At 44.6% G+C, this 13532-nt stretch overlaps 1 protein-coding gene across 1 annotated transcript in view; it reads left to right on the top strand.

Moving 5' to 3' along the window:
- LOC147700923 (C-type lectin domain family 2 member E-like) overlaps positions 1-13532 on the top strand; it is an 88774-nt gene that overhangs the window by 48452 nt on the left and 26790 nt on the right. Inside the window, exon 3 of the mRNA XM_086929270.1 lies at positions 302-408. Within this exon, the coding sequence (XP_086785396.1) occupies positions 302-408 (107 nt within the window). The remainder of the gene's footprint in view (positions 1-301; positions 409-13532) is intronic.

A 13532-nucleotide genomic window follows, 5' to 3' on the forward strand; every position in this document is an offset into this window, starting at 1 on the left:
TTTGAGCGCTTTGATGTTGAGCTGGCACTGAAGCTCAAACCTAGTTCCTCAGTTCCAAAGTCTGAATCTCTACCATTGGACATCCTGTCCCCCTGTAGGTATGGTAACACAATATTCAGCCTAACTTGGTTATTGCTCACACTGTAACGACTGTGACAAGGAGGACCAACAGGTAAGGTAGGGGTTTTACTAATTCATTTTGGAACGTTTTTTGCAGATCACTGCACTGATCCCATTGAAATGTTTTACTCAAACCCAAGGAGCATGTTTCAGGATGTCTTTTTTCCCTTCTTATTTCAAGGATTTCATGTTGCGTTACAAAGGGAACCGTGATCACTGGATTGGCTTAGAGAGGAGGGGTCCTGACCAGCCGTGGATCTGGGTCAACGGCACTGAATTCAACAACTGGTAAGACCTCATTAGTTTGCCTAACTTGTGCCTGACAGTTTGAGTCATTTAATTGAATTATGAATCTAATCATGAACCCTTATACAGCAAGGCATACATTCAACTCAACTACAGCCTTGGACCAATTAACTGATGCCAAGTCCAAATAAGGGTTGTTACTGATGCACACTCATTTTAAGGTGAATGTGGACAGGTGATCAATAAAAGTGTCATCCCTCACAGGGCAGAACACCAAATGACATTGGAGCATATGTATCAACCGAATTTGATTCGCAAATGCTGAGAATCGCAAAAAAGCAGTTTTTGCGACTCAAAATTCGGAAAACTGTATGTCTGAGGATAATCGCATCGCAAATGTAAGAAATCGCAAATTTTGAGATTCCTTAACTTTGTGTAAGCATTTAAGGAATCGCAAATTGCGATTCCTTAAATGCTATGTATGAAGCACCCAAGTTGTGCGATTTCTCATTGAGAAATCGCAAATTACCACCAACTTCAAGTTGGTGGTAATTTGCGATTTCTTTCCCAAATGCACTTTTTGGCATTTGCCAAGGTGCCATGTGACGCACATATATGCCCTCAGGGCACACATGTTAATTTCATGCGCACACATGTTAATTTCAGGGGTGCATCAGGGTGTCCTTATGACACCCTTGAAATTATTCTCAATTTGCGATTCTCAAATTTCGAATCGCAAATTGAGAATGATTTCCCATTCATTTCTATGGGCCAGGAGGCAGGGGAGATGGGGGACTTATGAGGCAGAGGTGAGGGGGAAATAACGTGGCTGTGATTGTTCCTGAGGGAGGTGGACAGCTGAGCTGTGATGGGGCAGAAGTGTGAGGTAGAATGAGCCAGAGGTGAGAGGGAGATTGAGGCAGAGTCGTGATCGGTGGAGGGCTCTCTATGAGGGTGAAAAAAATCTTAACTCTGTAGTATTACTATCTTTCACTGCCTTTGTTGTAGCTTCAAAGAGACTCATTATGGTTATTTTAAAGTCTGATCATTTCAGAACGGAAACATTTTTAATATATATAAATAAGCCATTGTTGTTGCTTACTTACCTTATGCAACTAAACCATTGACAAAGCCAATAGCCCTAGCTTGTTGTATGTGTAATGTTTACTTGTTGTATTATATATCTGGTCTGGAGGCCACCACAGCAGCAGCAAAATGCCAGTCAGGTGTCCACCATGCCCAGAGCAGATTTTTAGCTTACCTGAGTTTTAGCCACGCCCTTAATTACTTTGGCCACGCCCCTTTGAAAGACTCCCCAGTTATTTCATCCCACTAAGCAGGGCTTTAAGTGGGATGAAAAAACTGAAGGATCTCTCGAAGAGTCATGGCCATGCAGTTAAGGGCGTGGCTTAAAAACGTTTAAGCTAAAAATCTATGCTCAGCATAGGGATTTTGCTGCTTCTGTGATTGAGTACAGATATATAATACACCATGTAACATTACACCTATAACAAGCCAGGGCTATTGGACTTGTCAATGGAGGTTAGTTGCATAAGATACACAACCAAGAACTGTATGGCTTTGTTGTATATAATATTGTAAATGCTTCCGTTTTGAAATGATGAGACGGTGAAACTGAATGTACTATAACGAGTCTCTTCGAAGTTACCTCAAAGGCAGTAAAGGGTGGCACTGCTGCAGAGTTAAAAAAAAAAACACCCCAAGAGCGAGGGCAAAAATGGAGATCCCGATAGAGTCTTGTCTCAGCACCTGCTCTTTAGAACTTCCAGCGCTGTGCACCGTCAGGACCCGGCCCACTTAAACCCCAGCCACGAAGCCCTGCAAGGTATTTATACACGAAGGTGCAGCATAAGTATCTAAACTGTAGTGTAGGCAGCGACGCCAGCTCTATCTATGCTGAGCGGACTGAGGCTCACGACAGATGTGTATTGGAGGGTGCCTTTAAACCAATTTCTGTGCTGCTGGTAAGTTAACAGGACTTCAATGTCTTCGTATGGAATGTATTAATCGGGTGGTTCAACTACAATGTATGTGTAAAACAATTTATTCTGTGGATCTGCAGGTGGGAACTGAACCTAATATTAGAATACTTCTGATCTGAACACCTCGTGTGCCTCAATCACAAAGGTGTATGAAACAACGGAGTCTGGTCCCGGGACGAGGGGGCAGCTGGACCGATTATATCACAAGAAAAAAGAAGTTGCTAGCCCTCTCAATTATTTAGTCTCTAAACATTTTGAGACCACAAACAAAAAATGAATCATTTGTTTGTAAGGGTAAATTTATTTAGCCCTTTTTGAACTTATTTTCAAAATTGAACTATTTTGAAGGCGAGAAGAACACTTTACAACAATGTACAAGACACAATGACACCTATTTACAACTACTATACAAAAAAACGTAAATACAGTTCAACTAACAAATATACACAAACTTCTTTATCAAAAAGCAAAAAATTAGCGATTATTTCACAATGCTGATTATTCTTTACAAGAGTATAAACCACTACACAAAACCACAGAATGAAAGAAATGGCAACCAGAATTGAATTTTTGTTTAGCAATCAATTCAGAGATACTGCATAATCTCTTCAGGGACAGATAGTTTATAGTTGCCGCTTGCCGACGCATTTCGAATCTGTAAAGAATCGCAGATTCTCCTCAGGGCTCTGTCATTGTAGTTGATCTATGTGAATAAAGGAAGTTTGTTTTAGAAAAAGTAAAATTTGGACGCTTGTTGCCCCCCTACGGTCGCTAAGGGTTACCGTACTCTTTACCTTCGCGAAAAGGCGGTATGGTCTCGGTGGTCCAATTGCTCATGCAGGGCTGTGCGCTGCAGATGTTCAATGTGGCAGAAGATGGGTTCTGCAAGAAATTAATTTATATGCTTACTAAACCATCCGGGGCAGCACAGTGTGACTGACTCCAGACTGGAAAGGCGCGGGGTTTCTTACCTTAGTCAGATATGACGGTAAGGCTCTGTCTAAATCCTTTCAATGGTCAATGCAGTTATGATGATACCTATGAGACACAAACATTGTGCTCAGTGTTAGAATCTATTGTGACACCTTGGACAAAGGGTTATGCGAGGGAGTGTTGGAAAACATACCTATTGTTTGAAGGTAGAGCGGAGAACGCCGGTCGTCATGCCGTTTCTCCTTTTTGATCTCTGTTTGAAGTATTAGTCAATGGCGGGGGCCAAGTTTAGATTCCTCCGCAGTATTCACAACGGCGTGTATATGAATCACGCTGAAATGAAAGGGAGAGGTTTCCTTAGTTATCAGCCAAAGACTATTACGCTTGCTCTAGTGCTTTCGGAGCCTCACTGACACTCACCTCGCTCTTATGATATCTGACCAGCAAATGCGAACACTCAGGCAGCCGTGTGGCCGGCTAGAGCTCCTACATCATAGTGAACCATGCACTCGGCATTGTGGGTATTGTAGTTTTTCAGTATTTGGTGAATGGAAAATTTCACAGCCGTGAAATTTCCGAGAGTGAATTCAACCCAGTTTGAGTACTGTTAAACTTGAGTATTAAGTACGCCTCCTTTTTCAATAGGATTTGTTCAATGTTAGTACCTGTTTTAGGCTGATTTATGTTGAATAGTACAGTCCATGTGAACTCGTTCTCACCATGTTGTTTATCTACGAAGTGTTGGGCTAAGGGCGCAGTTAGAACTTTGTTCTTAATGCGTGACCTGTGCTGTGTCATGCGTGTATTGACCTGTTGATTGGTCTTGCCTATGTAAATTTTCGAACAAGGGCAAATGATGGCGTAAACAACATTTTTTGTTCTGCAATTGGTAAAGCCTGTGTGTGACCATGTTGTGTTGCGGTGTTGAAAAGTTTTGCCTTCAATGGTTGTATCGCAAGCGATGCAATTACCACATCTGTGGTGACCTTCAATGGGTTTAAGACCCCATTGAGACAACAAGTCACTTTTGGGTTTGGCTATTCTAATGTCTGCACCAACTATTTGCTGGCCAATATTTTGATTTCTTTTAAAAGCGAATATTGGACGTGGAATCGGTGTATCTAGTTCTTCAAGCAAATGACAATGTTTTAGCACCAATTGACGTATTTTGTGGGTTTCAGCACAAAATGTAGTCACACAAACCAGGTTCTCTAGGTCACGCTTGATTTTGGTTTCAAGAAGGCACTCTCTGGGTGTATAGCGTGCTCTCTTGAAAGAGTGTTTTAATAGTTTTTTGGGGTACCCCCGTTGTGTTAATTCCTCACAAAAGTTCTGCCCATGTTGGTCAAATTGTGCCAGCTCCGAACAATTCCTCTTGATGCGCAGGAGTTGTCCATACGTCAAGTTAGCCCTCAAGTTTCTGGGATGCGAGCTATTGTAATGGAGTATGGTGTTCTTGTCTGTGGCTTTCTTGAATAAGTAGGACTTCAAAGAGACTCCAGCATCTGTTATTTCCACATCCAAAAATGTCATTTTCACATTGCTGGAATCAACCGAGAATTTTAAATCCTGGTGTCTCGTATTCAGCCACTGGTGAAAGTCACTCAACTCGGTGCTACTCCCCTGCCACAGGAGCCACACGTCGTCGATGTAACGATACCAGTGCACAATATGGGGTTTGAAAGGGTTGTTTTCCTCCACAAATCTTTTTTCATATTCGGCCATATATAATACGGCCATTTCAGGAGCATAAGGGCACCCCATCGCGGTGCCCTTGATTTGCAAAAAGAAGTCATCATTGAAACGGAAGTAGTTTCTTTTGAGGGTTATCTCGGCCAACTTCAAGATAAAGGAGGTGGGAACTCTATGAGGTCTTTCTCTTGAGTCAAGGTAGAGTTCTAACACCTCTAGTGCCTCGTCCTGCGGTATCTGGGTGTACAGTGATGTGACATCCATCGTAACCATGAGTTGTGATGTGTGATCGAACTGGGTCCCTTCTACCTTCACTAGAAAGTCGGTCGTGTCCCTTAAATAAGATCTAACTTTGGCCACGAAAGGTTTTAGGAAGAAATCCACATAGTTTGACAGTGGCTCTAGACAAGAATCACAACCCGACACGATTGGTCGTCCCGGGGGATTCGACAGGTTTTTATGAATTTTCGGCAAGAAATATGCCACTGTGTTCTGGGGCATTTCTTCACCAAGAATTCGCTTTCTTTAGGACCAAGAAACCCACTTTCTTTGCCTCTTTGTACTGTCTCCAAAATTAGTGACTGAATTTGTTGTAACGGGTCCTCCTGCAGTTTTCTATACCACTCTTTGTTGTTCACTTGCAAGAACCCTTTAGTCAGATATTGTTCTCTAGGCCAAATTACCACCGCACCGCCCTTATCGGCCTGTTTTATTATTATCGAGGGGTCTTCCTTTAGGTTTTTCAAAGCTAGACGCTGTCCTTTAGAGATATTATGTTTGATGAATTTCTGATTGTTCTCTAGTTTGTTAATTGAGGACAACAAAACTTGTTCAAAAGCATGAACCTGTTTCGGAATATTCTGATTCGGTACAAAGGTGGATTTGTTCCTAAGGCCCGTTGTTTCCATGTTGATACTTGGAGGCTGATTCGCAAAGAAAGCTTTGAGTCTGATCTTGCAGCAAAACTCTATTGCTTCCAATTTGATCTTTGTAAAGTCTGTCTGTCTAGAAGGGACAAATTTAAGTCCTAAATTGAGGACCGTTTCTTCCTCTTTTGTCAATGTCCTGGTAGATATGTTCACTATGGTGGAGGGACCCTCTACGTTTTGTAGTAATTCCTCCTGGTTCGCATTTCCCATGCTGGTTTGAATCTTACTTTTTGTTGTTGGCCTTTTTCTAAAAAAGGAGTTTGTCTCTTGTTGTTGTTCCCTCTGCTTTCAGACCCTGAGGACTCCGAGGACGAAGTCTCAGAGAAAGTTTTGTATCTATTTCTGGACCTTCCTTGAAAATTTGAAAGTGCTCCTCTAGATTCGGTTTGGGAGTAATAGTCTTCTTTAAGGAAGGGGTAAGCCCTTTCCAATGTGGCATTTGCTTGAAGAACTAGAGGGTTCTCGCAAGTGAACAACAAAGAGTGGTATAGAAAACTGCAGGAGGACCCGTTACAACAAATTCAGTCACTAATTTTGGAGACAGTACAAAGAGGCAAAGAAAGTGGGTTTCTTGGTCCTAAAGAAAGCGAATTCTTGGTGAAGAAATGCCCCAGAACACCGGTGGCATATTTCTTGCCGAAAATTCATAAAAACCTGTCGAATCCCCCGGGACGACCAATCGTGTCGGGTTGTGATTCTTGTCTAGAGCCACTGTCAAAATATGTGGATTTCTTCCTAAAACCTTTCGTGGCCAAAGTTAGATCTTATTTAAGGAACACGACCGACTTTCTAGTGAAGGTAGAAGGGACCCAGTTCGATCACACATCACAACTCATGGTTACGATGGATGTCACGTCACTGTACACCCAGATACCGCAGGACGAGGCACTAGAGGTGTTAGAACTCTACCTTGACTCAAGAGAAAGACCTCATAGAGTTCCCACCTCCTTTATCTTGAAGTTGGCCGAGATAACCCTCAAAAGAAACTACTTCCGTTTCAATGATGACTTCTTTTTGCAAATCAAGGGCACCGCGATGGGGTGCCCTTATGCTCCTGAAATGGCCGTATTATATATGGCCGAATATGAAAAAAGATTTGTGGAGGAAAACTACCCTTTCAAACCCCATATTGTGCACTGGTATCGTTACATCGACAACGTGTGGCTCCTGTGGCAGGAGAGTAGCACCGAGTTGAGTGACTTTCACCAGTGGCTCAATACGAGACACCAGGATATAAAATTCTCGGTTGATTCCAGCAATGTGAAAATGACATTTTTGGATGTGGAAATAACAGATGCTGGAGGCTCTTTGAAGTCCTCCTTATTCAAGAAAGCCTCAGACAAGAACACCATACTCCATTACAATAGCTCGCATCCCAGAAACTTGAGGGCTAACTTGCCGTATGGACAACTCCTGCGCATCAGGAGGAATTGTTCGGAGCTGGCACAATTTGACCAACATGGGCAGAACTTTTGTGAGGAATTAACACAACGGGGGTACCCCAAAAAACTATTAAAACACTCTTTCAAGAGAGCACGCTATACACCCAGAGAGTGCCTTCTTGAAACCAAAATCAAGCGTGACCTAGAGAACCTGGTTTGTGTGACTACATTTTGTGCTGAAACCCACAAAATACGTCAATTGGTGCTAAAACATTGTCATTTGCTTGAAGAACTAGATACACCGATTCCACGTCCAATATTCGCTTTTAAAAGAAATCAAAATATTGGCCAGCAAATAGTTCGTGCAGACATTAGAATAGCCAAACCCAAAAGTGACTTGTTGTCTCAATGGGGTCTTAAACCCATTGAAGGTCACCACAGATGTGGTAATTGCATCGCTTGCGATACAACCATTGAAGGCAAAACTTTTCAACACCGCAACACAACATGGTCACACACAGGCTTTACCAATTGCAGAACAAAAAATGTTGTTTACGCCATCATTTGCCCTTGTTCGAAAATTTACATAGGCAAGACCAATCAACAGGTCAATACACGCATGACACAGCACAGGTCACGCATTAAGAACAAAGTTCTAACTGCGCCCTTAGCCCAACACTTCGTAGATAAACAACATGGTGAGAACGAGTTCACATGGACTGTACTATTCAACATAAATCAGCCTAAAACAGGTACTAACATTGAACAAATCCTATTGAAAAAGGAGGCGTACTTAATACTCAAGTTTAACAGTACTCAAACTGGGTTGAATTCACTCTCGGAAATTTCACGGCTGTGAAATTTTCCATTCACCAAATACTGAAAAACTACAATACCCACAATGCCGAGTGCATGGTTCACTATGATGTAGGAGCTCTAGCCGGCCACACGGCTGCCTGAGTGTTCGCATTTGCTGGTCAGATATCATAAGAGCGAGGTGAGTGTCAGTGAGGCTCCGAAAGCACTAGAGCAAGCGTAATAGTCTTTGGCTGATAACTAAGGAAACCTCTCCCTTTCATTTCAGCGTGATTCATATACACGCCGTTGTGAATACTGCGGAGGAATCTAAACTTGGCCCCCGCCATTGACTAATACTTCAAACAGAGATCGAAAAGGAGAAACGGCATGACGACCGGCGTTCTCCGCTCTACCTTCAAACAATAGGTATGTTTTCCAACACTCCCTCGCATAACCCTTTGTCCAAGGTGTCACAATAGATTCTAACACTGAGCACAACGTTTGTGTCTCATAGGTATCATCGTAACTGCATTGACCATTGAAAGGATTTAGACAGAGCCTTACCGTCATATCTGACTAAGGTAAGAAACCCCGCGCCTTTCCAGTCTGGAGTCAGTCACACTGTGCTGCCCCGGATGGTTTAGTAAGCATATAAATTAATTTCTTGCAGAACCCATCTTCTGCCACATTGAACATCTGCAGCGCACAGCCCTGCATGAGCAATTGGACCACCGAGACCATACCGCCTTTTCGCGAAGGTAAAGAGTACGGTAACCCTTAGCGACCGTAGGGGGTCAACAAGCATCCAAATTTTACTTTTTCTAAAACAAACTTCCTTTATTCACATAGATCAACTACAATGACAGAGCCCTGAGGAGAATCTGCGATTCTTTACAGATTCGAAACGCGTCGGCAAGCGGCAACTATAAACTATCTGTCCCTGAAGAGATTATGCAGTATCTCTGAATTGATTGCTAAACAAAAATTCAATTCTGGTTGCCATTTCTTTCATTCTGTGGTTTTGTGTAGTGGTTTATACTCTTGTAAAGAATAATCAGCATTGTGAAATAATCGCTAATTTTTTGCTTTTTGATAAAGAAGTTTGTGTATATTTGTTAGTTGAACTGTATTTACGTTTTTTTGTATAGTAGTTGTAAATAGGTGTCATTGTGTCTTGTACATTGTTGTAAAGTGTTCTTCTCGCCTTCAAAATAGTTCAATTTTGAAAATAATTTCAAAAAGGGCTAAATAAATTTACCCTTACAAACAAATGATTCAATTTTTGTTTGTGGTCTCCAAATGTTTAGAGACTAAATAATTGAGAGGGCTAGCAACTTCTTTTTTCTTGTGATATAATCGGTCCAGCTGCCCCCTCGTCCCGGGACCAGACTCCGTTGTTTCATACACTTTAGAGCGGGTGCACACCCGCGAGAGTTCCTAGGGCATCAGGATTTTCTCCACGGTGGAAGCTTTTTTGAGCTAACGGCTGGGAGAGACATCTTGTCCCTCCAAAAGGAATGGGCGAGAAGGACACTTTATCTTTTTCTGAGAGCCACATTAAAAATCTGTTGGCCAATTCCCCCTTCGCTGAGGTTACCTTAAGTTCTTCTGCTCAACAACAGAATGAAACTGACAAACGCCACGACCGACACGACCGAACCAACGCCCCCCACCACCACCCTCCGCGCCTGGACCCACATCAGCACCGAAGACACCGTCCGCATGATGAACTCCATCCACTCCGGATCGCCGACCGACCCCTGCCCTCACCACATCTTCAACAAAGCCGACGATGTCATCGCACCCCACCTACGGGACATCATCAACACCTCCTTCACCACCGCCACTTTCCCAGAGAGCTGGAAGCATGCCGAACTCAGCGCGCTACTCAAGAAGCCAACAGCGGACCCCACCGAACTCAATAATTACCGTCCCATCTCGCTGCTCCCCTTTCCGGCCAAAGTCATCGAGAAGACCGTCAACAAGCACCTGGCCGCCTTCCTCGAGACAAATGGATCCCTAGACCCCTCACAGTCGGGCTTCCGGGCCAACCACAGCACCGAGACCGCCCTCATCGCTGCCACCGATGACATTCGAGCCCTGATGGACAACGGAGAAACAGGGGCCCTCATCCTCCTTGACCTCTCCGCGGCCTTCGACACCGTCTGCCACCGCACCCTAGTGCAGCGCCTCAGCAACGTCGGAATCCAGGAGAAGGCACTAGAATGGATCGTCTCCTTCCTCGACGGTAGGACACAGAGAGTCCGCCTACCACCGTACAAATCAGAGTCCACCGAACTCATCTGCGGCATACCCCAAGGTTCCTCGCTGAGCCCAACCCTCTTCAACATCTACATGAGCCCCCTCGCTGACATTGCACGCCAACACAACCTTAACATCATCTCCTACGCCGGCGACACCCAGCTGATCCTCTCCCTGACCAACGGCCCCGCCGCCGCCAGAGCCAACCTTCACAAAGGTATGAAAGAGGTAGCCGAGTGGATGTCGACCAGCCGCCTAAAGCTGAACTCGGACAAGACGGAAGTCCTCATCCTGGGATCCTCGCCCTCCGCCTGGGACGACTCCTGGTGGCCCCCCGCCCTGGGCACCGCACCCAAACCGACAGACCACGCACGCAACCTGGGCTTCATCCTGGACTCCTCCCTCTCCATGACCAGGCAAGTCAACGCCATCTCCTCGTCGTGCTTCAACATCCTGCGCATGCTACGGAAGATCTTCCGGTGGATCCCCACCGAGACCAGGAAGACGGTCACCCAGGCCCTCGTCACCAGCCGACTGGACTACGGCAACGCCCTCTACGCCGGAACCACCGCCAAGCTCCAGAAGAGACTCCAGCGGATCCAGAACGCCTCAGCCAGACTCATCCTCGACGTCCCACGACACAGCCACATCTCCGAACACCTGAGAGACCTGCACTGGCTCCCGGTCAACAAGAGAATCACCTTCCGTCTCCTCACCCACGCTCACAAAGCCCTTCACGACCAAGGCCCGAGCTACCTCAACAACCGCATCAACTTCTATGTTCCCAAACGACACCTCCGATCAGCCAATCACGCCCTCGCCGCCGTCCCCCGCATCCGAAGAGCGACGACAGGAGGAAGGTCCTTCTCCTACCTGGCCGCCAAGACATGGAACTCCCTCCCGACCAACCTGCGCCTGACCCAAGACCACCTCGCCTTCAGGAAGAAGCTCAAGACCTGGCTGTTCGAGCAGTAGCAGCACCCCCACCCCCTAGCGCCTTGAGACCCTCCGGGTAAGTAGTGCGCTCTACAAATGCCTATGATTGATTGATTGACAAATTAACAAGACTTCGTAAAAAACATATTCGAACAGAATTACACGGCCACTTTCTCCTCAAGCAGCTAAGGGGTGGCACCTTCCCTTGGGGGCTTCAGGTTAAGAATGTGCCTGTGATTTTCACTGACGATGCGGACTACAAAAAGGGTTTCAGCTGCATAAACACCAAATGCAGCAGAGACCTTATGGTCCACACCATAGAAACAGCGCAGAGATTGTGTGCAAAGGAGTTAGAAGAAATCGAAGAACTTACTAAGGCCATTAGGGACAGTCAGGTGATTCCGGACTCTAAGGCCCTACTTGAGAAACTAGATAAAGAAATACAGACCTTTAAAGACAATACCATTAACAGCAAAACAGCTCAGTACGAAAGGGATTCTAAATCCTTCACATTGGAAAGGGCTTACCCCTTCCTTAAAGAAGACTATTACTCCCAAACCGAATCTAGAGGAGCACTTTCAAATTTTCATGGAAGGTCCAGAAATAGATACAAAACTTTCTCTGAGACTTCGTCCTCGGAGTCCTCAGGGTCTGAAAGCAGAGGGAACAACAACAAGAGACAAACTCCTTTTTTAGAAAAAGGCCAACAACAAAAAGTAAGATTCAAACCAGCATGGGAAATGCGAACCAGGAGGAATTACTACAAAATGTAGAGGGTCCCTCCACCATAGTGAACCTATCTACCAGGACATTGACAAAAGAGGAAGAAACGGTCCTCAATTTAGGACTTAAATTTGTCCCTTCTAGACAGACAGACTTTACAAAGATCAAATTGGAAGCAATAGAGTTTTGCCGCAAGATCAGACTCAAAGCTTTCTTTGCGAATCAGCCTCCAAGTATCAACATGGAAACAACGGGCCTTAGGAACAAATCCACCTTTGTACCGAATCAGAATATTCCGAAACAGGTTCATGCTTTTGAACAAGTTTTGTTGTCCTCAATTAACAAACTAGAGAACAATCAGAAATTCATCAAACATAATATCTCTAAAGGACAGCGTCTAGCTTTGAAAAACCTAAAGGAAGACCCCTCGATAATAATAAAACAGGCCGATAAGGGCGGTGCGGTGGTAATTTGGCCTAGAGAACAATATCTGACTGAAGGGTTCTCGCAAGTGAACAACAAAGAGTGGTATAGAAAACTGCAGGAGGACCCGTTACAACAAATTCAGTCACTAATTTTGGAGACAGTACAAAGAGGCAAAGAAAGTGGGTTTCTTGGTCCTAAAGAAAGCTAATTCTTGGTGAAGAAATGCCCCAGAACACCGGTGGCATATTTCTTGCCGAAAATTCATAAAAACCTGTCGAATCCCCCGGGACGACCAATCGTGTCGGGTTGTGATTCTTGTCTAGAGCCACTGTCAAAATATGTGGATTTCTTCCTAAAACCTTTCGTGGCCAAAGTTAGATCTTATTTAAGGGACACGACCGACTTTCTAGTGAAGGTAGAAGGGACCCAGTTCGATCACACATCACAACTCATGGTTAAGATGGATGTCACGTCACTGTACACCCAGATACCGCAGGACGAGGCACTAGAGGTGTTAGAACTCTACCTTGACTCAAGAGAAAGACCTCATAGAGTTCACACCTCCTTTATCTTGAAGTTGGCCGAGATAACCCTCAAAAGAAACTACTTCCGTTTCAATGATGACTTCTTTTTGCAAATCAAGGGCACCGCAATGGGGTGCCCTTATGCTCCTGAAATGGCCGTATTATATATGGCCGAATATGAAAAAAGATTTGTGGAGGAAAACAACCCTTTCAAACCCCATATTGTGCACTGGTATCGTTACATCGACGACGTGTGGCTCCTGTGGCAGGGGAGTAGCACCGAGTTGAGTGACTTTCACCAGTGGCTCAATACGAGACACCAGGATATAAAATTCTCGGTTGATTCCAGCAATGTGAAAATGACATTTTTGGATGTGGAAATAACAGATGCTGGAGGCTCTTTGAAGTCCTCCTTATTCAAGAAAGCCACAGACAAGAACACCATACTCCATTACAATAGCTCGCATCCCAGAAACTTGAGGGCTAACTTGCCGTATGGACAACTCCTGCGCATCAGGAGGAATTGTTCGGAGCTGGCACAATTTGACCAACATGGGC

Source organism: Lissotriton vulgaris, chromosome 7 (genome assembly GCF_964263255.1).
Source record: "Lissotriton vulgaris chromosome 7, aLisVul1.2, whole genome shotgun sequence".
NCBI lineage: Eukaryota > Metazoa > Chordata > Amphibia > Caudata > Salamandridae > Lissotriton > Lissotriton vulgaris.